At 44.7% G+C, this 23719-nt stretch overlaps 1 protein-coding gene across 6 annotated transcripts in view; it reads left to right on the top strand.

Moving 5' to 3' along the window:
- The window catches only part of stimate (STIM activating enhance), a 147463-nt gene that overhangs the window by 12411 nt on the left and 111333 nt on the right, over positions 1–23719 (top strand). For 5 of the 6 annotated variants that reach the window (XM_078543068.1, XM_078543067.1, XM_078543069.1 and 2 more), the window contains exons 2-4: positions 7604–7652; positions 15770–15865; positions 17146–17267. In XM_078543068.1, the coding sequence (XP_078399194.1) occupies positions 7604–7652; positions 15770–15865; positions 17146–17267 (267 nt within the window). Of the gene's footprint in view, positions 1–7142; positions 7296–7603; positions 7653–15769; positions 15866–17145; positions 17268–23719 lie in introns of those variants that run through there. The other variant, XM_078543072.1, reaches the window with a different exon arrangement.

A 23719-nucleotide genomic window follows, 5' to 3' on the forward strand; every position in this document is an offset into this window, starting at 1 on the left:
ACAGACAAAGAATAAAAGAGCAGTCAAAAGAAGGACAGGGTTGAATAGGCACAATAAGAGAGATCTTCGACAGAGAGCATGGCTGACGTATTAAATGAGTACTTTGCATCTGTCATTAAAGAGGATGCTATCATTGCCATAGTAATGGAGAAGGTATTAGAGAAATTAGGTAGAATAAAAATAAAAGAAGTACTTAAAAGGTTATTTTGGTTATTGAATTTTGAATAGAAATTGTGGAGGCTCTTACCCACAGCCTTCTTTTGATTATATGAGGGGTGCCAAGTACTGGAGTATTGTAAATGTTCCACCCTTGTTGAAAAAGGGGAGAGGGATAAATCTGGCAACCACAGGCCAGTCAGCTCAATGTCACCTGGTGGGGCAACTTTGAGACTAATCCAGGACAAAATGAAATGAATTGACATTTGGAAAAATATGAGCTCACAAATGAAAGCCAGTATAGATTTATTAGAGACAATTTATGTTTGACTAACTTGATTGAGGCCTTTTGAAGCAATGGAGAGGGTTGATGAGGGTCATGTGATTGTTGCCCTGTATATGGACTTTCAAAAAGTGTTTGACGCGGTATCACATAATGGACTGTTAGGACTTAGAGATGGTTTAAGATAGTTATATTTTTAGATGTTAAGATTGAGTTTTAGCTTTAAGTTTAAATTTAATTTGTGTTTCCGCATTGGTGTGTTAAGAAAGGGGGAACTTGAGTTTTGATTTCACTTTAAAAGATGCCTGCATTTTAATGAGGTTCTACAACTGGAAGGGAAGTTAAAACAAACGTGGTAGGAAAAAATTGTGATGTTGCCTAGCAACAAGAGACTCAGACAGAAAAAAAAACAGAAAAGTAGTTTCAGTTCAGTTGGAGCCAGGAGAAGCTGGATACAGCACAGGGAACTGCAGAGAGAGCAGATTTCCCAAAAGAACCAAAAGGTCCCAAAGCCAAGGAGTGGGACAGAAAGGAGGGGTCCCAAGAAGATCTTCAAGTCAATGGAAAAAAACAGGAATCTGGAAAAGGTCCTGTTAAGTGAAGATAAGAGTGAGGAGAAGAGCAAGGCCCCAACTTAAAGGGAGAAAGCTGAATGACTTAGACTTAAAGCCAGTTAGGCTTGCGAGAAGCCAGAAAATTCGAGGAGACAGCCCAAAGGTTGGTGACTCCTTACTGTGGGCTTGTGAAGTAGTGTCGTTCTGATGGCATGGCTGAGTATCTGAGAGAGTGCGTGGAAGGCAAAGCTTGAATGCACATGGTGATCCAGAGGAGAGGAATATCAGAATATCGAAACCCTGGAGGTGGACCCTTGTGAAAGGCATCCGAGAGAAAGCGTCATTTGGGAGAAGATTCCAAAGTGAGTTCTTTGCGAGTGGAGATTGGGAACCCTCATGTGAAAGACTGAGTTCAGTGAGACCGGTTGGCTCACGATGTGATAAGCGTCTGGGGGCGGAGGGGGGGTGGGGTTGATGAGAGATTTATAACATCTGTTTGGGATGGTGTCTGTCACTTTGGTTTCAGGTGTAGTGTGCCTGACCACAGATCGCCTGTTGGTTTACATGGACTGTGTTCTTATTCTGAACATGAGAGTATAAGATAGCTGTTTAAACATGTGCTATCCTTAAGAATCTGTATATATCTATAAAGGTATAGTTGCGGGTGAAGGAGTATTGTAATATAGTTCCTCTTTTTTCTTGTTAAATAAATGTTGTATTCTTTTTTAAAAGTTCATCAGCTGACTCGTATGACTATTTCTTGCCAATTTACTTTGATAATCAATTTTCTCCCTCTTTATTTGCTTTTTAATCATCCCTGCTGGTTCCTCAAAAAATTCCCAATCCTCTGGCCCACCACTAGCTTTCGCCACTTTGTATGCCTTGGTTATTGATTGGATGCTCTCCTTGACTACCCTTTGTGAACCATGGGTGGTTCATCCTTCTCATCGAGTCCTTTTTGACCAGGATAAATTTTTCACTGAGCGTTATGAAATATCTGCTTAAATGTCTGCTACTGCTCATCCACTGACCTTCCCCTTAGTCTATTTTCCCAGCCCGCTTTAGACAACTCTTTCTTCGTACCTCTGTAATTGCTCTTATTTAAGTTGAGGACACTGGTTTGAGACCTGAGTTGTTCGCCCTCGAACTGAATTTGAAATTCTACCATGTTGTGCTCGCTACCCCCTAGAGGATCCTTAACTATGATATCTCTTATTAATCCCACCTCATTACACATTACTAGATCTAAAATAGTCTGTTCCCGGGTAGGTTCAGTGACGTATTGCTCTAAGAAACAATCCCTGATACACTCTTCAAATTTGTCTTCCATGTTACCCCTGCCAATCTGATTTGTCCAGTCAATATGCAGATTAAAATCACCCATGACAATTGTAGCACCCTTCTTACACGCCTCCATAATTTCCTGATTTATACTTTGCCCTACATTGAGGCAACTCTTTGGGGGCCTACAGGCGTCTCCCACCCATGACTTCTTCCCCTTGCTATTCCTTATTTCCACCCAAACTGATTCCACATTATGATCTATTGCACCTATTACTCACCGCTGCACTAATACCTTCCTTTATTAACAAAGCTACCCATCTCTTTTTCCTTTTTGCCTATTTTTCCGGAACGTCGAATACCCTTGAATATTGAGTTCCAGTCTTGGTCACCCTGCAACCGTGTCTCTGTAATAGCTATCAAGTCATAATCATTTATTTCTAATGCAGCGTGCATTTAGATCAAGAACCTTAAGCTTTGACTTTTTACCATTATTACTCATTCTGGCTTTGATTTCTGCTGCACTTTTTTGCTTGTATTTTCTGCTTCTTGTCACACTTTGATTATCTTTCGCCTCTTCACTACACTGCACCTCTGCTGTCTTGTTTCTTTTTGATTTTATAAACTTCCCTTCATTGAACCCTCTCTCCTGCCCTGCACTAATTAGTTTAAAGTCTTGTCTACAGCCCTAGTTATATGATTCACCAGGACACTGGTCCCAGCATGGTTCAGATGAAGCCTGTCCCAACGGAACAGCTCTCTCCTTCCCCAGTAGTGGTGCCTGTGCCCTATGAGTCAGAACCCATTTCTCGCACCCCAATCTTTGAGGCACGCACTTACCTCTCTAATCTTATTTACCCTATGCCAATTTGCACATGGCTCAGGTACTAATCCGGAGATTATTAGCTTTGTGGTTCTGCTTTTTAATTTAGCACCGAGCTGCTTGTAGTCCCTCAGCAGAACCTCTTTCCTAGTCCTACTTATGTCCTTGGTACCTATGTGGACCACGACAACTGGATCCTTTCCCTCCGACTCCAAGTTCCTCTCCAGCCCAGAAGAGATGCCCTTAACCCGGGCAACAGGTAGCCAACACCACCTTCGGGACCCTGTCTTTGCTGCACAGGACAGTATCTATTCCCCTAACTATGCAACCCCTATTATTACTACATTTCTCTTTTCTCCCCCCTCTTGAATTGTGCTCTGTACCACAGTGCTGTGGTCAGTTCGCTCATCCTCCCGGCAGTCTGTGCCCTTGTCCACACTGGGAGCAAGAACCTCGTACCTATTGGACAAGGGCACTGGCTGAGGCTCCTCCAAAGCTAAATTTTGGATCCCCATACATGCCTCACCTCACAGTCACACCCTCCTGTCCCTGGCCACAGTCCAAATTTGATGTAATTAATCTAAGGGATGTGACTGTCTCCTGAAACAGTGTCCAGGTAACTCTCCCCCTCCCTGATGTGTCGCAGTGTCCACAGCTCTGACTCCAGCTCATCAACTCTGAGCCAAAGTTCCTCAAGCAGCCAATGCTTGCTGCAGATGTGTTCACTGTGGATCACACTGGCGTCCACCAGAGCCCACATTCTACAGCTGCAACACATCACCTGCCCAGCCATCTCTATTCTATTTAATTAATTAATTTGGGTGTTAAATATTTTAAACATGAATTTCCTAATTGTACAGTTCAGCTGTAATAACGTCTCCTTATTTAAACCACTTGGCCAATCAAAAGAGACACGGAAGAGAAACCCACCAATCACCTATCTGTTTCCCTTTGACGTCACACTTCACCTCTGAAAGGTAGAAACAGGTCCCCCTCTCGCACTCTCCTCCTAGGTGCTGCTGACTGCCTGTCCCAGGGTCCGCCTCTCAGACTCTCCCCTAGGTGCTGCTGACTGCCAAGCTCGGAGTCCTCCTCACACTCCCCTCTAGAATTGAAAAATATAAGTTATGCTAAACCTATATCAAGCCTTGGTTAGACCACACTTGCAAGTAATGTATACAGTACTGGTTGCCATATTAGAGAAAGGACATAGAGGCACTGGAGAGGTGCAGAGAAGATTTTACAAGGGTGATACAAGAAATGTGTGGGTATCCGTACTAAGAAAGGATTGACAGGCTGGATCATCCAGGGGTGTTCAATATTTGGGAAGGACAGACAAATAGGGAAAGGAGATGGGGTAGCACTGATGGTAATTGAGGAAATCAATGCAATAGTGAGGAAGGATATTGGCTCAGAAAATCGTGATGTGGAATCTATTTGGATGGAGATAAACACCAAAGGGCAGAAAACGTTGGGAGTTGTCTAGAGGCCCCCAAACAGTAATGAAGATGTAAGGGAAGGCATTAAACAGGAAATCAGACGCATGCAATGAGGGCACAGCTGTTATCATGGGTAATTTTAATCTACATATACATTGGATAAACCAAACTAGCAATAATACTGTGGAAGAGGATTCCCTGGAATGTGTACGTGATGGTTTTTTAGACCAATATGTTGAGGAACTAACTAGAGAGCAGGCTATTCTAGACTGGGTATTGTGCAATGAGAAAGGATTAATTAACAATCTTGTTGTGCAGGGTCCCTTGGGGAAGAGCAATCATAAAATGATAGAATTGTTCATTAGGATGGGGAGCGAAGAAGTTGAATCTGAAACTAGGGCCCCGAATCTAAATAAAGGGAAGTACAAGGGTATGAGGTGTGAGTTGATGATGGATTGGGGAACCTTACTAAAAGGGTTGACAGTGGATAGGCAATGGCTAATATTTGAGGAATGTATGCATGAATTACAACAATTATTCATTCCTGTCTGCGCAAAAATAAAACAGGAAAGGTGGCTCAGCCATGAATTATAAATGAAATTGAGGATAGTATTAGATCCAAAGAAGAGACATATAAAATTGTCAGAAAAAGCAGCAAGCCTGAGGATTGGGACCAGTTTAGAATTCAGCAAAAGTGGACAGAAAAATTGATCAAGAAGGGGAAAATGGAGAATGAGAGTAAACTTGCAGGGAATATAAAAACTGACTAAAAGCTTCCATAAATATGTGAAGAAAAAAAAATTAGCAAAGACAAAAGTCAGAAATGGGGGAAATTATAATGGGAAACAAAGAAATGGCAGAAGAATTGAACACGCATTTTGGTTCTGCCTTCACAACAAAGGACAAATAATACCCAAGAAATTTTAGGGAACCAAGGATCTAGTGAGAGGGAGGAATTGAAGAAAATCAGTATTAGTTAAAAAATGGTGCTAGAGAAATTAATGGGGCTAAAGGCTGAAATTCCCCAGGGCCTGATAATCTACATCCCAGAGTACTAAAGGAAGTGGCTCTGGAAATATCGGATGCATTGGTGGTCATCTTCCAAAATTCTATAGACTCTGGAGCAGTTCCTACAGATTGGAGGGTGGCAAATGTAACCCCACTATTTAAAAAAGGGAGGGAGAAAAAAAACAGAATTACTGACCAGTCAGTCTAACATCCGTAGTGGGGAAAATGCTAGAGTCTATTATAAAAGATGTAGTATCAGAAGACTTGGAAAGCATTAAAAGGATTAGACAAAGTCAGCATGGGTTTATGAAGGGGAAATCATGCTTAACTGATCTACAGGAGTTTTTTTGAGGATGTAACTAGTAGAATAGATAAGGGAGAACCAATGGATGTGGCATATTTGGATTTCAAGAAGGCTTTTGATAGGGTCCCACATAAGAGGCTAGTGGGAAAAATTAAAGCACATGGGATCAAGGGTAATATACTGGCATGGATTGAGAATTGGTTGACAGACCAATAGAGAGTGGGAATAAATGGGTCTTTTTCTGCATGGCAGGTGGTGACTAGTGGTGTACCGCAGGGATCAGTGCTTGGGCCCCAGCTATTCATGATCTATATAAATGACTTGGATGAGGAAACCAAATGCAATATTTCCAAGTTTGCTGATGACAAAACTGAGCGGGGTTATGAGGAGGATGCAGGGAGGCTTCAGGGTGATTTAGACAAGTTGCGTGTGTGGGTAAACACGGTAGATGCAGTATAACATGGATAAATGTCAAGTTACATGCTTCAGTGTGAAAAACAGGAAGGCAGAGTATTGTTTAAATGGTGATATATTGGGAAATGTGGATGTACAAATGTAATCTGGATGTCCATGTACACCAGTCAGTGAAAGTAAACAGGCAGGTGCAGCAAGCAATTAGGAAGGCAAATGGTATTTTGGCCTTCATTGCAAGAGGATTTGAGTTCAGAAGTAGGGATATCTTTCTGCAGTTATACAAGGCCTTGGTGAGACCACACCTGGAGTATTGTGTGCAGTTTTGGTCTCTCTACCTAAGAAAGGATATACTTGCTGTAGAGGAAGTGCAGTGAAGGTTCACTAGGCTGATACTGGGGATAGCAGGACTGTCGTATGAAGAGAGATTGGTTCGACTGGGCCTGAGTTTAGAAGAATGAGAGGGGATCTGATTGAAACGTATAAAATTCTAACGGGGCTAGACGGGCTGGATGCAGGGAGGATGTTTCCCCTGTTTGGAGAGTCTAGAACCAGGGGTCACAGTCTCAGGATTCAGGGCAGGCTATTTAGGACTGAGATGAGGAAAAATTTCCTCACTCAGGGTGGTTAACCTGTGGAATTCTCTGCCACAGAAGGGTGTGGAGGCCGAGTCACTGAGTATATTCAAGAAAGAAATTGATAATTTTTTGGATATCGGGGCATCATGGGGCATGGAGAGAAAGCGGGAGTATGGCGTTGAAATAGAGGATTAGCCATGATCATATTGAATGGTGGAGCAGGCTTGTTGGGCCGAATTGTCTATTCCTAGTTTCTATGTTTCTATCTTTCTTTTCTTGAAGAAAGGCTGAGGAGGAATCTAATGGAGATATTAAAATTGATGAAAGGCTTTGGTGGAGTGGATACAGAGAAAATGTTTTCCCTTGTGGGAAAGAGCATGACCAGAGACCATTAATAAAAGATCGTCACCAAAAAATCCAGTAGGGAATTCAGAAGAAACTTCCTCGCCTAAAGAATGGTAAGAATGTGTAACTTGCTACCACAGGAAGTGAATAGTATAGATGCAGTTAAGGAGAAGTTAGACAAGCATATGGGGGAGAAGGGAATAGAGTGTTACGATGGTATATTTAGATAAGGAAGGATAAGAGGAGGCTCAAGTGGAGCATACATGCCAGCATGGACTGGTTGGATTGAATGGCCTGTTTCTATGCGAAATATCTTTTAATTCTATGTAAATGTGATTTAAATTTTCACCTGCAAAACAATCAGCATTTGTTGAGTTAAATAGAGGAACTTTAAATTGATATGTTGCTTTGTTTCTTGCAGTGAAACGTTTCCGAGAACCAAAGTATGAGAGGCGACCGTGGAAGATATGGCGAGTATTGATCGGTTAAGATAATCGTCCCTATTGATCTGTTCTTACCCTATTTAAGTTATCTTTCCTCCAGTTAATTATTCTTACTCTGGATTGTTCTTTGTCCTTTTCCATAGCCAGCCTAAACCTTTAGATACAATGATCACTGTCTCTTAAATGTTCCCCTATTGCCTTTTGATCCACTTAGCCCAACTCATTCCCAATAACCAGCAGGGTCTCCTTACTAAAGATAAAAACAAAAAGCTAAAAGCTACTGCGGATGCTGGAAATCCAAAACAAAAACAGAATTACCTGGAAAAACTCAGCAGGTCTGGCTGCATCAGTGGAGAAGAAATCAGTTAACGTTTCGAGCCTTCACGGCCCTTCGGCAGAACTGAAGCATAGTTAGGAGAGGGGTGAAATATAAGCTGGTTTAAGGTGGAGGGTGGGGGTGGGGGGGGGGGTGGGGGCGTGGAGAGAGAAGTTGAGGGTGTGGTGATTGTGGAGATAAGCAGTGATAGGAGCAGATAATCAAAAGATGTCACAGACAAAACGATCAAAGAGGTGTTGAAGGTGGTGATATTTGTCTAAGAAAAGTGCTAATTAAGAATGGAAGACAGGACACTCAAAGTACAGCTCTAGTGGAGTGGGGTGGAAAAGACTAACAAGGTTTTAGTTTTAGATTTAAAAATAATGGAAATAGGTGGGGAAAGAAGAATCTATATAAATTATTGAAAAAAAAGGAGGGGGGGGAGAGAAACGGGGTGGGGATGGGGGGAGGGGGAGTTTAAGATCTAAAGTTGTTGAATTCAATATTCAGCCCGGAAGGCTGTAAAGTGCCTAGTCGGAAGATGAGGTGCTGTTCCTCCAGTTTGCGTTGGGCTTCACTGGAACAATGCGGCAAGCCAAGGACAGACATGTGGGCAAGAGAGCAGGGTGGAGTGTTAAAATGGCAAGCGACAGGGAGGTTTGGGTCTTTCTTGCGGACAGACCGCAGGTGTTCCGCAAAGCGGTCGCCCAGTTTGCGTTTGGTCTCTCCAATGTAGAGGAGACCGCATTGGGAGCAACGAATGCAGTAGACTAAGTTAGGGGAAATGCAAGTGAAATGCTGCTTCACTTGAAAGGAGTGTTTGGGCCCTTGGACGGTGAGGAGAGAGGAAGTGAAGGGGCAGGTGTTGCATCTTTTGCGTGGGCATGGGGAGGTGCCATAGGTGGGGGTTGAGGAGTAGGGGGTGATGGAGGAGTGGACCAGGGTGTCCCGGAGGGAACGATCCCTACGAAATGCCGTCAGGGGGGGTGAAGGGAAGATGTGTTTGGTGGTGGCATCATGCTGGAGTTGGCGGAAATGGCGGAGGATGATCCTTTGAATGCGGAGGCTGGTGGGGTGATAAGTGAGGACAAGGGGGACCCTATCATGTTTCTGGGAAGGAGGAGAAGGCGTGAGGGAGGATGCGCGGGATATGGGCCGGACATGGTTGAGGGCCCTGTCAACGACCGTGGATGGAAAACCTCGGTTAAGGAAGAAGGAGGACATGTCAGAGGAGCTGTTTTTGAAGGTAGCGTCATCAGAACAGATGCGACGGAGGCGAAGGAACTGAGAGAATGGGATGGAGTCTTTACAGGAAGCGGGATGTGAGGAGCTGTAGTCGAGGTAGCTGTGGGAGTCGGTAGGCTTGTAATGGATATTGGTGGACAGTCTATCATCAGAAATTGAGACAGAGAGGTCAAGGAAGGGAAGAGAAGTGTCAGAGGTGGGCCATGTGAAAATGATGGAGGGGTGGAGATTGGAAGCAAAATTAATAAATTTTTCCAGGTCCCGATGAGAGCATGAAGCAGCACCGAAGTAATCATCGATGTACCGGAGAAAGAGTTGTGGGAGGGGGCCGGAGTAGGACTGGAACAAGGAATGTTCCACATACCCCATAAAGAGACAGGCATAGCTGGGGCCCATGCGGGTACCCATAGCCACACCTTTTATTTGGAGGAAGCGAGAGGAGTTAAAGGAGAAATTGTTCAATGTGAGAACAAGTTCAGCCAGACGGAGGAGAGTAGTGGTGGATGGGGATTGTTGGGGCCTCTGTTCAAGGAAGAAGCTAAGGGCCCTCAGACCATCCTGGTGGGGGATGGAGGTGTAGAGGGATTGGACATCCATGGTGAAGAGGAAGCGGTTGGGGCCAGGGAACTGGAAATTGTTGATGTGACGTAAGGTGTCAGAGGAATCACGGATGTAGGTGGGAAGGGACTGGACAAGGGGAGAGAGAAGGGAGTCAAGATAACGAGAAATGAGTTCCGTGGGGCAGGAACAGGCTGACACGATCGGTCTGCCAGGACAGTTCTGTTTGTGGATTTTGGGTAGGAGGTAGAAGCGGGCCGTCCGAGGTTGGGCGACTATCAAGTTGGAAGCTGTGGGAGGAAGATCTCCAGAGGAGATGAGGTCAGTGACAGTCCTGGAAACAATGGCTTGATGTTCTGTGGTGGGGTCATGGTCCAGGGAGAGGTAGGAGGCGCATTGACCTCTACCTCGCGGAGGCTGAGCGTCAACTCGCAGACACTTCCAGGTGGGAGGAAGTGTCTGCGAGTTGACGCTCAGCCTCCGCGAGGTAGAGGTCAATGCGCCTCCTACCTCTCCCTGGACCATGACCCCACCACAGAACATCAAGCCATTGTTTCCAGGACTGTCACTGACCTCATCTCCTCTGGAGATCTTCCTCCCACAGCTTCCAACTTGATAGTCGCCCAACCTCGGACGGCCCGCTCCTACCTCCTACCCAAAATCCACAAACAGAACTGTCCTGGCAGACTGATCGTGTCAGCCTGTTCCTGCCCCACGGAACTCATTTCTCGTTATCTTGACTCCCTTCTCTCTCCCCTTGTCCAGTCCCTTCCCACCTACATCCGTGATTCCTCTGACACCTTACGTCACATCAACAATTTCCAGTTCCCTGGCCCCAACCGCTTCCTCTTCACCATGGATGTCCAATCCCTCTACACCTCCATCCCCCACCAGGATGGTCTGAGGGCCCTTAGCTTCTTCCTTGAACAGAGGCCCCAACAATCCCCATCCACCACTACTCTCCTCCGTCTGGCTGAACTTGTTCTCACACTGAACAATTTCTCCTTTAACTCCTCTCACTTCCTCCAAATAAAAGGTGTGGCTATGGGTACCCGCATGGGCCCCAGCTATGCCTGTCTCTTTATGGGGTATGTGGAACATTCCTTGTTCCAGTCCTACTCCGGCCCCCTCCCACAACTCTTTCTCCGGTACATCGATGATTACTTCGGTGCTGCTTCATGCTCTCATCGGGACCTGGAAAAATTTATTAATTTTGCTTCCAATCTCCACCCCTCCATCATTTTCACATGGCCCATCTCTGACACTTCCCTTCCCTTCCTTGACTTCTCTGTCTCAATTTCTGATGATAGACTGTCCACCAATATCCATTACAAGCCTACCGACTCCCACAGCTATCTCGACTACAGCTCCTCGCACCCCGCTTCCTGTAAAGACTCCATCCCATTCTCTCAGTTCCTTCGCCTCCGTCGCATCTGTTCTGATGACGCTACCTTCAAAAACAGCTCCTCTGACATGTCCTCCTTCTTCCTTAACCGAGGTTTTCCATCCACGGTCGTTGACAGGGCCCTCAACCATGTCCGGCCCATATCCCGCGCATCCTCCCTCACGCCTTCTCCTCCTTCCCAGAAACATGATAGGGTCCCCCTTGTCCTCACTTATCACCCCACCAGCCTCCGCATTCAAAGGATCATCCTCCGCCAACTCCAGCATGATGCCACCACCAAACACATCTTCCCTTCACCCCCCCTGACGGCATTTCGTAGGGATCGTTCCCTCCGGGACACCCTGGTCCACTCCTCCATCACCCCCTACTCCTCAACCCCCACCTATGGCACCTCCCCATGCCCACGCAAAAGATGCAACACCTGCCCCTTCACTTCCTCTCTCCTCACCGTCCAAGGGCCCAAACACTCCTTTCAAGTGAAGCAGCATTTCACTTGCATTTCCCCTAACTTAGTCTACTGCATTCGTTGCTCCCAATGCGGTCTCCTCTACATTGGAGAGACCAAACGCAAACTGGGCGACCGCTTTGCGGAACACCTGCGGTCTGTCCGCAAGAAAGACCCAAACCTCCCTGTCGCTTGCCATTTTAACACTCCACCCTGCTCTCTTGCCCACATGTCTGTCCTTGGCTTGCCGCATTGTTCCAGTGAAGCCCAACGCAAACTGGAGGAACAGCACCTCATCTTCCGACTAGGCACTTTACAGCCTTCCGGGCTGAATATTGAATTCAACAACTTTAGATCTTAAACTCCCCCTCCCCCCATCCCCACCCCGTTTCTCTCCCCCCACCCCCCCCCCCCCTTTTTTTCAATAATTTATATAGATTCTTCTTTCCCCACCTATTTCCATTATTTTTAAATCTAAAACTAAAACCTTGTTAGTCTTTTCCACCCCACCCCACTAGAGCTGTACTTTGAGTGTCCTGTCTTCCATTCTTAATTAGCACTTTTCTTAGACAAATATCACCACCTTCAACACCACTTTGATCGTTTTGTCTGTGACATCTTTTGATTATCTGCTCCTATCACTGCTTATCACCACAATCACCACACCCTCAACTTCTCTCTCCACCCCCCCCACCACCCCCTCCACCTTAAACCAGCTTATATTTCACCTCTCTCCTAACTATGCTTCAGTTCTGCCGAAGGGCCGTGAAGGCTCGAAACGTTAACTGATTTCTTCTCCACCGATGCTGCCAGACCTGCTGAGTTTTTCCAGGTAATTCTGTTTTTGTTTAGGGTCTCCTTACTTGTTGGACTGGAAACTTACTGCTGTAGAAAATTTTCTAGAACACGCTTTAGGAACTCTTGCCCTCTCTTCCCTTTACACTACTACAATCCCAATCTATATTCAGTTAATTGGCTCTCCATTTTAACTTTTTAATTTTTGCAACTCTCTGTAATTTCCTTGCAAATTTGTTTCTCTATACTCTTCTCATAGTTGTTGGCCTATAAAGTACATTAAGAAAAACGTTCGCACCTTTTTTTGATCCTTTGCTCTCGTCAAATAGATTCTGCCTTTGACCCCACTGGGACATTATCTTTCTCCAGCACTGCAATGCTCTCCTTAATTAATACTGCAAACCCTCTCCCTTTTCTTTTTTCCTATCTTTCCTGAACACCTTGTATCCAGGAATATTTAAATCCAACTTTCCAGCACCTGGTCCGTAGCCTTACAGGTTTCAAGATCCAGATACTTTTTAAATGAGTTAAATGATTCAGCCTCAGCCATCAATTTTGGCAGTGAATTCCAGATGACTACCACCCTCTGGGTGAAAAACGTTTTCCTCATGTCCCCTCTGATCCTTCTACCAATCACCTTAAATCAATATCCCCTGGTAATTGACTTCTCAGCTAAGAGAAACAAGTCTTCTCTGTCTACCTTATCAAGGTCCCTCATAATTTTGTACACCACAATTAGGCCATCCCTTCAGCCTCCTCTGTTCTAAGGAAAACAACCCTAGCCTATCCAATCTTCCCTCATATCTGCAGTTTTCCAGCCCTGGTGACATTCTTGTAAATCTCCTCCATACTGTCTCCTGAGAAATTATGTCCTTCATGTAATGTGGTGACCAGCACTGTGTACACAATTCCAGCTGTGACTTAACCTGTGTTTATACAGTTCCATCCCTGCTCTTGTATTCAATGCATCTTCCAATAAAAGAAAGCATTCCATATGCTTTCTTTACCACCCTATCCACCTGTCCTGCCACCTTCAGGGACCTGTGGACATGCACTCCAAGGTCTCGCTTCCTCAATCCTCTCAATATCCTCCCGTTTATTACACTCCATGCATTCACATACATGCAAGTAACCCTGATTTAGATTTTATTACTTTCTCCCTTTCTCTGAACTCCCCTATTAACTTACTATTCCCTATTCTAGTGCTATCTACCTGTCCCAGCATTCTATGCACCATGGTATACCTCTCTGGTATTACCACCTGGTTCCCATACCAAGTTAGTTTAAACCCTCCCCAATAGCACTAGCAAATCGTCCTGCAAGGAACTCAGCCCCTGTTTAGGTGCAACCTCTCCAGCCTGTAGCTCTCCAGGGCTGCTTCCAATGTCCCAAGAATCTAAAACCCTCCCTCCTGCGCCAACTTTCCAGCCACACACATTCATCTGCTTTATCCTCCTATTTCTATACTCACTTGCATGTTACTAGTCTTATTGAAGCATATAAGATCCTGAGGGGATTTGATAGGGTGGATATCAGAATGATGTTTCCACTTGTGGGAGAGACTAGAACCAGGGGACACAGACTAAGAGGTCGATCATTTAAGATGGAGATGAGAATTTTTTTTCTCTCAAAGGGTCGTTAGTATGTGGAATTCACTTCCCCAGAAAGCAGTGGAAGCTGGGTCATTGAATTTGTTCAAGGCGTAATTAGACAGGTTTTTGATAGGCAAGGGAATCAAGGGTAATGGGGGATGGCAGATGGCAAAATGAAGTTGAGACCACCACCAAATCAGCCATGATCTTATTGAATGGCAGAACAGCTCAAAGGGCTGAATGGCCTATTCCTCCCCCTAAGTCCTGTGTTCCTATGTACTGGGAGTAATCCGGAGATTACCACATTTGAAGTCCAGTTTGTTAATTTCCTACATAGCTCCCTAAATTCTGACTGCAGGACCACGTCCCTCTTTCTGTGTATGTCCTTGACCCTGGCACCAGGGAGGCAACACATCATCCTAGATTCATGTCTCACTCCCTCAGCAGAGACTCTTTCTTAATCCTACCTATGTTGTTGGTACCTATGTGGACCACAACAACTCAATCCTACCCCTTCCCACTCAAGTTCCTCTCCAGCCCTGAGTAGATCTGCTTAACTTTGGCACTGAGCAGTAATAATAGCCTTTGGAACTCATGCTAACAGCTGCCGAGAAGTGTCTATACCCCTAACTATACTAGCCCCTACTACAATTACATTCCTTTTGTTCCCTCCACTTGAATGACCTTCACCAAGGCGCTGTGGTCAGTTTGCTCAACTTACCTGAAGTCACTGCTCTTGTTCACACAGCTTGCAAGAACCTAGAACCTGCTGGACAATTGCAAGGGCTGAGGTTCCCCCATTGCTACCTTCCAGATCCCCATAACCCGTCTCCTACATTCACACCCACCTGTTCCTGACCCTGGATCAAATGTGAAGTACCTAGTCTAAGGGATGTGATTGCCTCCTGGAACAAAGTGTCCAGGTAACTTTTCCCCTCCTTAATGCATCGTAGTTTCTGAAGCTTAGATTCCAGCTCATCAACTCTTAGGTGAAGTTCCTTGAGCTGCAGACACTTACTGCAGATGGTGTTGCTGTTGATCACACAGGTATCCAACAATACCTGCAGTTGCAACATATCACCTGCCCTAATACCTTTTATTTTGTTTTTATTTAACCAATTAGGTTTCACGTGTTGATCATCACTTGACAATTATCCGTGATATGTTATGGAGTTTAATTTGTTACGCTATAAATTTAATATAATACTTTAGCTTTCCAGTACTGGTTTAAACAACTGCCCTTGTTTAGAGGAGGAGAAAACCTTAAAACTCACCAGTTACCTACCTGCTCACCTAGTTAATGCCTCCAGTTTTCAGCGCTCAGGCCTTGCTGCCTTTGGCTTCTTCTCTTGGACCTCTCTTTTTTTTGTAAAAAGCCAGAATGGCACCTCCTCCCTCACTTACCACATTTAAGCACTTTGTCCTGCTGCACGGTCGTGCGCACACATTTTCTTTCTCTATCACCCTATCCACACAGCTCTCCCCACCTTCGTTCAGACAGTAAAGCAGCCCTGACACCCACCCTCCAGGGTCACTCCATTTCTGCTTTTCTATCTCTGCCATTCCACCTGCTGTACCAAATGAACAGAATTGCTGCTGGACACTGCAGCGAGAATTCCTAACTATTGCAGTTACTGAAGTCCTGGGGTCACTATACATACAGGCTTCGGATCCTTGGTATACTAGTGATTCCACTGCAATGTTTTTAATTACAATGATCCTCACAGTCTATTTTCTAATCACTAATCAATATTTCATAAATAATAGTTGAGCTTGTTGCTTTTGCAGGTTCTTGGATACTTCGAAGCAGGCTATTGGGATGCTCTTTATCCACTTTGCCAATGTCTATTTGTCTGACCTGACTGAAGAGGACCCGTGTTCACTGTGAGTGATGTCATTTGCACACCACTTATCTGTCACTTTTGAAGTGTTACAATTTTCCAAAAGCCTTAAATCTCAATTTTCCGCGTTAATGATTCAGATGAGCTCACAGGCCTTGCTCACTGTAATCTACCATGATTCTTAAAATTCACGAGTGCAAGCGGTGCTATTTATTTAGAGTAGGAACGGGACTGCTGTTCACTACCTGTCGCTCACTGCTCATTACCGTTTGCTGCTGCTCAGTGCAGCTCACCTGTCACCACTGCCCATTGTTCATTTTCACTTAGTCATTCACTGATTGCCATTGTCATTTATGGTCATATTTATATCACACATAACACCAAATATCCCAAGGTGCTCGATGGGTGTAAATCAAACAAAATATGAACACTTCGTATGAGAAAAGCTCAAAGAAGTAGAGCCATTACTGTACAGAAGGAGGCCACTTAGCCCATGGAGTCCATGCTTTCTGTAGAGCAATCAGGTTAGCCCAATTTCCCCTGCTCAATCCCTGTAGCCCTGTAAGCTTATTTTTCTCAAGTTAGTTAATTTATTTAATTTCCTTTTGAAATCATTGATCATCTCCACTTCCACCACTCTTGTAGGCAGTGGGTTTCAGGTCATTACCATTCGCTACATTAAAAACAGCTCTTCCTCCCCCTGCCAAAACTTAAGCCAAAACCTTAAATCTATTTTCTGTGGACCTTGCACCATCAGCTAATGGGGATGGCATAGCTTTGTCTACCCTGTCTAAACCTGTAATCATTTTGTACACCTCTATCAAATCTCCCTTCAATCTCCTTCACTCCAAGGAGAACAAACCAAGCTCCCCCAACCTTTTTTATTCTTTTATGGGATGTGGGCGTTGCTGGCAAGACCAGCATTTATTACCCATCCCTAACTGCCCTTGAGAAGGCGGTGGTGAGCTGTCTTCTTGAACTGCTGCAGTCCATGCGCTGTAGGTACACCCACAGTGATGTTAGGAAGGGAGTTCCAGGATTTTGACCCAGTGACAATGAAGGAATGGCGATATATTTCCAAGTCAGGATGGTGTGTGGCTTGGAAGGGAACTTGCAGGTGGCAGTGTTCCCATGTGTTTGCTCCTCTTGTTCTTATTGATGGGTAGAGGTTGTGGATTTGGAAGGTGCTGTTGAAGGAAGCTTGTGAGTTGTCACAGTGCATCTTGTAGATAGTACCCACTACTGCCACTATGCGTCGGTTGAATTGAGTCCTTGTATTTGGCCTTGCATTTGGCAGTTGACATTTTTCTGTTCCTGTTTCAGGTATCTGATTAATTTTCTACTGGATGCCACTCTGGGAATGCTTTTGATCTACGCTGGTGTGCGAATAGTGGGTGTCCTTGTGGAATGGCGACACTGGGAGTCTCTTCGTTTTGGCGAGTATGGTGAGAAAACATTAATTCCTTGTGTTCTTATTTTTCTGCCTCTTAAGCTTTTTATTCCCCATGTTGAAGGCACAGAGTTTGGGATTTTTTGTACCTTTGGCTGTGTGTGTGAGGCAACAGAATAGGAAGCAGCTGCTATTTTGCCTCTTGGTTGAAGGTAAGTTACTTGGTGCAGAGTGTGATGGCTCAGTGGTGTGTGTTAGAAGCATCACACACTGAAATATCATTGGTCCAAATATGATTGATGAGAATATCTACTAGACTTTGTGATGGAGCTTGGAGTAAAGTGCTAAACAAATTCTGCCTAATTTCAAAGCACAGCTATGTGCTGCAATACGAAGGGACTGACTCAGCCAGCAGTGAGATGGAATTTTTGATTGGAAAGGTGCAGCTGAAAAACACTAAGCTCAATACTATCCCAGATAAAGCATTTGGCAGCCTATCAACCGCTTGAAACATCCATGCCTTCCACTGTACACCGTGCACATTCCTGGGGAATATTGTGTTGCTGGGCCAGGTAAATATTGCATCCTGTGGTGGGTGGATATCATTTATTACATGTTGCAACTTGTTTTTTGCTTTGAATTGAATCATTCCTTGCCAGCTGTGTGGAAGGCAAGGCTTGAAATGGATGTGCTGAGGATTCTGTTGCATCCATATATGGTGACAAAAGTCAAATCTACTTAAAGCAGTTGAGATGTTGCTGGAAAATAACAGTCCCTAATGGATGGAAATTTGTGTGTGACAGATTTAATAACAAAGCAGAACCAAGTTTGTGGATGAAGTAGATTGTTCAGGGAGCTTTGTCTTCCTGAATCTTTGTTTGAAAGCAAAGTTTATATTTACTAGCACTTCTGTGTGTGGAAGCACTTTTCGTGTAATGAAGTATTTTGAGACAGATGTAGAATCATCCCCCAGAATCCATTGGTAATTGCTTGTTCCAACATTGCCATTCTTTTAATCTTTGATGACATCAATGTTTTGAATCTAGCAGACATTTAAACCAAACTGAGATTGATATCTTCACAAGGAGGTTCACTATTCCAGGTAAAGTGAAGCTTTTTTGTGCTCTTTGAAATCTCCCTGATTTGGGTATGAGGAAGGAGATGTTTGGATCAGGCCAGAATATTAAAAAAAATGGAATTTGGTGAGGTGAAGAGTGGGGAGTGACCAAACTAAAAAGCTGGTAAGCTAATGCTTGGAGAACAAGAAAGACAAATAAGGAACTACTCATTGATTGGATCAAGATTTCCAATATACTTGGGCATAAAATCTTGAGGTTAAGGGAAGAAAGAATGGGAAGATTGGTTGTGATATTAATAGTTAAATTCACTAGTGCTAATATCTATCAAAGTGGTGCAAACAGAATCCCTTTGGTTAAGGTAAAGAATTGCAAGAGATCAGTAATGTTGCTGGGAGTATATTTTTGGTGATGAAGCAGTACCAAGGATAATGAGAATGAAAATTGTTGATAAATTTGAGCGATATCTTTTAACAAAAAGTTAAAACAGGAAATGTTAATTATCAGAAATTGACTGGTGTGGAGAATATATTTAAAATGAAAGAGGGGAATTTAAGAACTTTTTTATCCATTTGCTGGATGTGGATGTTGTTGCCCATCCCTAATTGGCCTTGTAAAGGTGGTGATGATCTGCCTCCTTGAACCACTGCAGTCCATGTGGTGTAGGTACACCCACAGTGCTGTTAGGAAGGGAGTTCCAGGATTTGACCAGGAACAGTGATATATTTCCAAGTCAGGATGGTGACTTGACTCCCTACGGAGGGGAGCTTCCATGTGGTGGTGTTCTTATCTATCTGCTGGCCTTGCCCTTCTAGATGGTAGTGGTTGTGGTTGGAAGGTGCTGTCTAAGGAGCCTTAGTGAATTCCTGCAGTGCATCTTGTAGATGGTACACACTGCGGCTACTGTGCATTGGTGATGGAGGGAGTGAATGTTTGTGCATGTGGTGCCAATCAAGTTGGCTGCTTTGTTCTGGACGGTGTTAAGCTTCTAGATTGTTGTGGGAGGTGCACTCATCCAGGCAAGTGGGGAGTTTCCATCACAATCCTGACTTGTGCCTTGCAGATGGTGGACAGGCCTTGGGGAGTCAGGAGGTGAGTTACTCGTCACAGGATTCTTAACCTTAGACCTATTCTTGTAGACACAGTATTTATATGGCTAATTCAGTTCAGTTTCTGGTCAATGGTAACCCCCAGGATGTTGGTGGTGGGGAATTCAGTGATGGGAATGCCATTGAACGTCAAGGGACGATGGTTGGATTCTCTCTTGTTGGAGATGGTCATTGCCTGGCACTTGTGTGGCACGAATCTTACTTACCTCATGTCAGCCCAAGCCTGGATATTGTCCAGGTCTTGCTGCATTTGGACATGGACTGCTTCAGTATCTGAGGAGTCGCGAATGGTGCTGAACATTGTGCAATCAGCAGCGAACGTCCCCACTTCTGACCTTATGATGGAAGGAAGGTCATTGATGAAGCAGCTGAAGATGGTTGGGCTGAGGACCCTGAGGAACTCTTGCAGTGATGTGCTGGAACTGAAATGACTGACCTCTAACAACCACGACCAACTTCCTTTTATGAATCCAACCAGTGGAGAGTTTTCCCCCTGATTCCCATTGACTCCAGTTTTGTTAGGGCTCCTTGATGCCACACTCTGTCAAATGCAGCCCTGATGTCAAGGGCAGTCACTCTCACCTCACCTCGGGAGTTTAGCTCTTTTGTCCATGTTTGAACCAAGGCTGTAATGGGATCAGGAACTGAGTGGCCCTGGTGGAACCCATACATGGTGTCGGTAAGCAGGTTATTGCTAAACAAGTGCCTCTTGATAGCATTGTTGATGAACCCATCCATTACTTTACTGATGGAGAGTAGACTGATGGCTGGGTTGGATTTGTCCTGCTTTTTGTGTACAGGACATACTTGGGCAATTTTCCACATAGCCGGGTAGATGCCAGTGTTGTGGCTGTACTTGAACAGCTTGGCGAGGGACACGAAGGCTCTGGAGCACAAACCTTCAGTACTATTGCCGGAATATTGTCAGGGCCCATAGCCTTTGCAGTATTCAGTGCCTTTAGCTGTTTCTTGATATCACATGGAGTGAATCAAATTGGCTGAAGACTGGCTGGCCGAAACTGGTGATGCTGGGGACCTCCGGAGGAGGCCGAGATGGACCATCCACTCGCTACAATCTTCAGCCAAATGCTTCAGCCTTATCTTTTGCACTGATGTGCGGGGCTGCCCCATCATTGAAGATGGGGAGATTTGTTGAGCCGCCGCCTCGAGTGAGTTGTTTAATTTTCCTCCTCCATTCATGACTGGACGTGGCAGGACTGCAGAGCTTAGATCTGATCCGTTGGTTGTGGGATCACTTAGCTTTGTCTATCACATGCCGCTTATGCTGTTTGACACGCAAGTAGCCCTGTGTTAATAGCTTCACCAGGTTGACATCTCATTTTTAGGTAAGCCTGGTGCTGCTCCTGGCATGCCCTCCTGCACTCTTCATTGAACGAGTGTTGATCTCCTGGCTTGATGGTAATGGTAGAGTGGAATATATGCCGGGCCATAAGGTTACAGATTGTGTTCGAGTACAATTCTGCTGCTGATGGCCCACAGCACCTCATGGATGTCCAGTCTTGAGTTGCTAGAACTGTTTGAAATCTATCCCATTTAGCACCATGTTAGTGCCACACAACATGATGGAGGGTATGCTCAATGTGAAGGTGGGACTTCGTCTCCAGAATAACTGTACGGTGGTCATTCCTACGGATACTGTCATGGACTGATGCATCTGTGGCAGGCAGGCTGGTGGGGATGAGGTCAAGCATGTTTTCCCCTCTTGATGATTCCCTCACCACCTGCGGTAAAAGCAGCGTGAGAGCGGTGGAGCAGATAAAACAGCTGGTAGTCCCTCAGCTGGAAGGCAGTGCGAGAGGAATAGGTGGCTTAGGTAAGATTTAAAAAGAGCAGGAGCTGAGAGTCAGAGCAGAGATTTAAAAAGAGTGGGAGCTAGACTCGGGGCTGAAAGCAGCGTGAAGGTGTCGTGATTCAAAAAGTGACACGACGCAGGCAGTTGATTGGTAAGTAGGGTCAGGCAAGTACTTCTACTTTTTCTACTAATTAAGCTAATAGACTGCAGCAATTTAATCAAAAGGTGAGGACTTTGGCCTGTAGTGGGCGTTTGGGGTGGAATAAGGCACCTAGCATAATTAGTATTCTTTAAAGGGAGTAACCAACGAGCTTAATCTAAAGGGAAGTCATGGCAGCAGAACCTGCACCTGTGATATGCTCCCCCTGTGCTATGTGGGAAGTCATGGAACTCCCAGTGTCCCTGGCGACCATGTGTGCAGGAAGTGTGCCTAGCTGCAGCTACTGGCTAAACTCATTTCGGAGCTGGAGTTGTGGGTGGATTCACTGTGGAGCGCCTGTGATGCTGAGGTTATTGTGGACAGCACGTTCAGTGAGGTGGTCACAACGCAGGTAAAGACTGAACAGGCAGAAAGGGGATGGTTGACCACCAGGCAGAGTAAAGGAAGGCAGGTAGTACAAGAGAGTCCCCTTCTCTACAGATACACCGTTTTGGATACTGTTGAGGGAGACGACTTCTCAAGTGAAAGCAGCAGGAGCCAAGCCCATAGCACCATGGGCGGCTCTGCTGCACAAGATGGGAGGAAGAAGAGTGGCAGGGCCATAGTGATAGGGGATTTAATAGTAAGGGGAACAGACACATGTTTCTGCAGCCGCAAAAGAGAGTCCAGGATGGTATGTTGCCTCCCTGGTGCCAGGGTCAAGGATGTCTTGGAGAGGCTGCAGGGCATTCTAAAGGGGAGGATGAACAGTGGTCTTGGTACGTATTGGTACCAACAACATAGGTTAAAGGAAGAGATGAGGCCCTATAAGCTGAATATAGGGAGTTAAGACGTAAATTAAAAAGTAGGATCTCAAAGATAATAATCTCAGGATTACTACCAGTGCCATGTGCTACCGAGAGTAGAAATAACAGGATATATCGATGAGTACATGGCTGCAGAAATGGTGCAGAGGGGAGGGGATTCAGATTCCTGGGTCATTGGGACCGGTTTTTGGGAATGTGGTACCTGTTGGGGAGGGTTTAAACTAGAATGGCAGGGGGGTGGGAACCTGAGCAGGGAGACAGAGGAGGGGGAAACGAGGATTGAAGCAAAAGACAGAAAAGTAAGAAGCAAAAGTGGAAGGCAGGAAAAACAAGGGCAAAAAGCAAATTGGGTCATAGTGCAAAATAATGCTAAGATGACTCAAGGTTAAAAAGACAGGTCTAAAGGCATTGTATCTTAAAGCATAGAGCTTTCTCAATAAGGTAGATGAATTAACAGCGTAAATAGACATAAACGGTTATGATACAGTTGCAGTTACGGAGATAGGGCTGCATGGTGACCAAGGATGGGAACTGAACGTCCAAGGATATTCAATATTTAGGAAGGACAGACAAAAAGGGAAAGGAGGTAGGGTAGCACTGTTAATAAAGGAGGAAATCAATGCAATAATGAGGAAGGATATTGGTTCAGAAAATCATGATGTGGAATCTATTTGGGTGGAGAAAAGAAACACCAAGAGGCAGAAGACGTCGGTGGGGGTTGTCTTTAGGCCCCTAAGCAATAATGGAGATGTAAGGGAATGCATTAAACAGAAATTAGAGACGCATGCAATAAGGGTACAACTGTAATCATTACATACACTTTAATCTACATATAGATTGGACAAACCAAACTAAAAATAATACTGTGGAGGAGAATTTCCTGGAGTGTGTACGTGATGGTTTTTTAGACCAACACATTCAGGAACCAATTGAAGAGCAGGCAAAGCGAGATTGGGTATTGTGCAATGAGAAGGGATTAATTAACAATCTTGTTGTGCGTGGTCCCTTGGGGAAGAACGACCATAAAATGATAGCATTGTTCATTTAAGATGGAGAGAGAAGAAGTTGAATCTGAAACTAGAGCCCTGAATCTAAATAAAGGGAACTATGAGGGTATGAGGTGTGAGTTGGCAATGATGGATTGGGGATCCTTACTAAAAGAGTCGATGGTGGACAGGCAACGGCTAATATTTAAGGAACACGTGCATGAATTACAATAATTATTCATTCCTGTCTGGCTCAAAAATAGAACAGGAAATGTGGCTCAACCATGGATTACAAAAGAAATTAGGATAGTATTAGACCCAAAGGGGAGACGTATAAAATTGCCAGAAAAAGCAGCAAGCCCGAGGATTGGGACCAGTTTAGAATTCAGCAAAAGTGGACAGAAAAATTGATCAAGAAGAAGAAAATGGAGTATGAGAGTAAACTTGCAGGGAATATAAAAACTAACAGAAAGCTTCTATAAATATGTGAAGAGAAGGATTAGCAAAAACAAAAGTCAGAAACGGGGGAAATTAATAATGAGGAACAAAGAAGTGGC

Source organism: Cetorhinus maximus, chromosome 6 (genome assembly GCF_964194155.1).
Source record: "Cetorhinus maximus chromosome 6, sCetMax3.hap1.1, whole genome shotgun sequence".
Classification (NCBI taxonomy): Eukaryota; Metazoa; Chordata; class Chondrichthyes; order Lamniformes; family Cetorhinidae; genus Cetorhinus; species Cetorhinus maximus.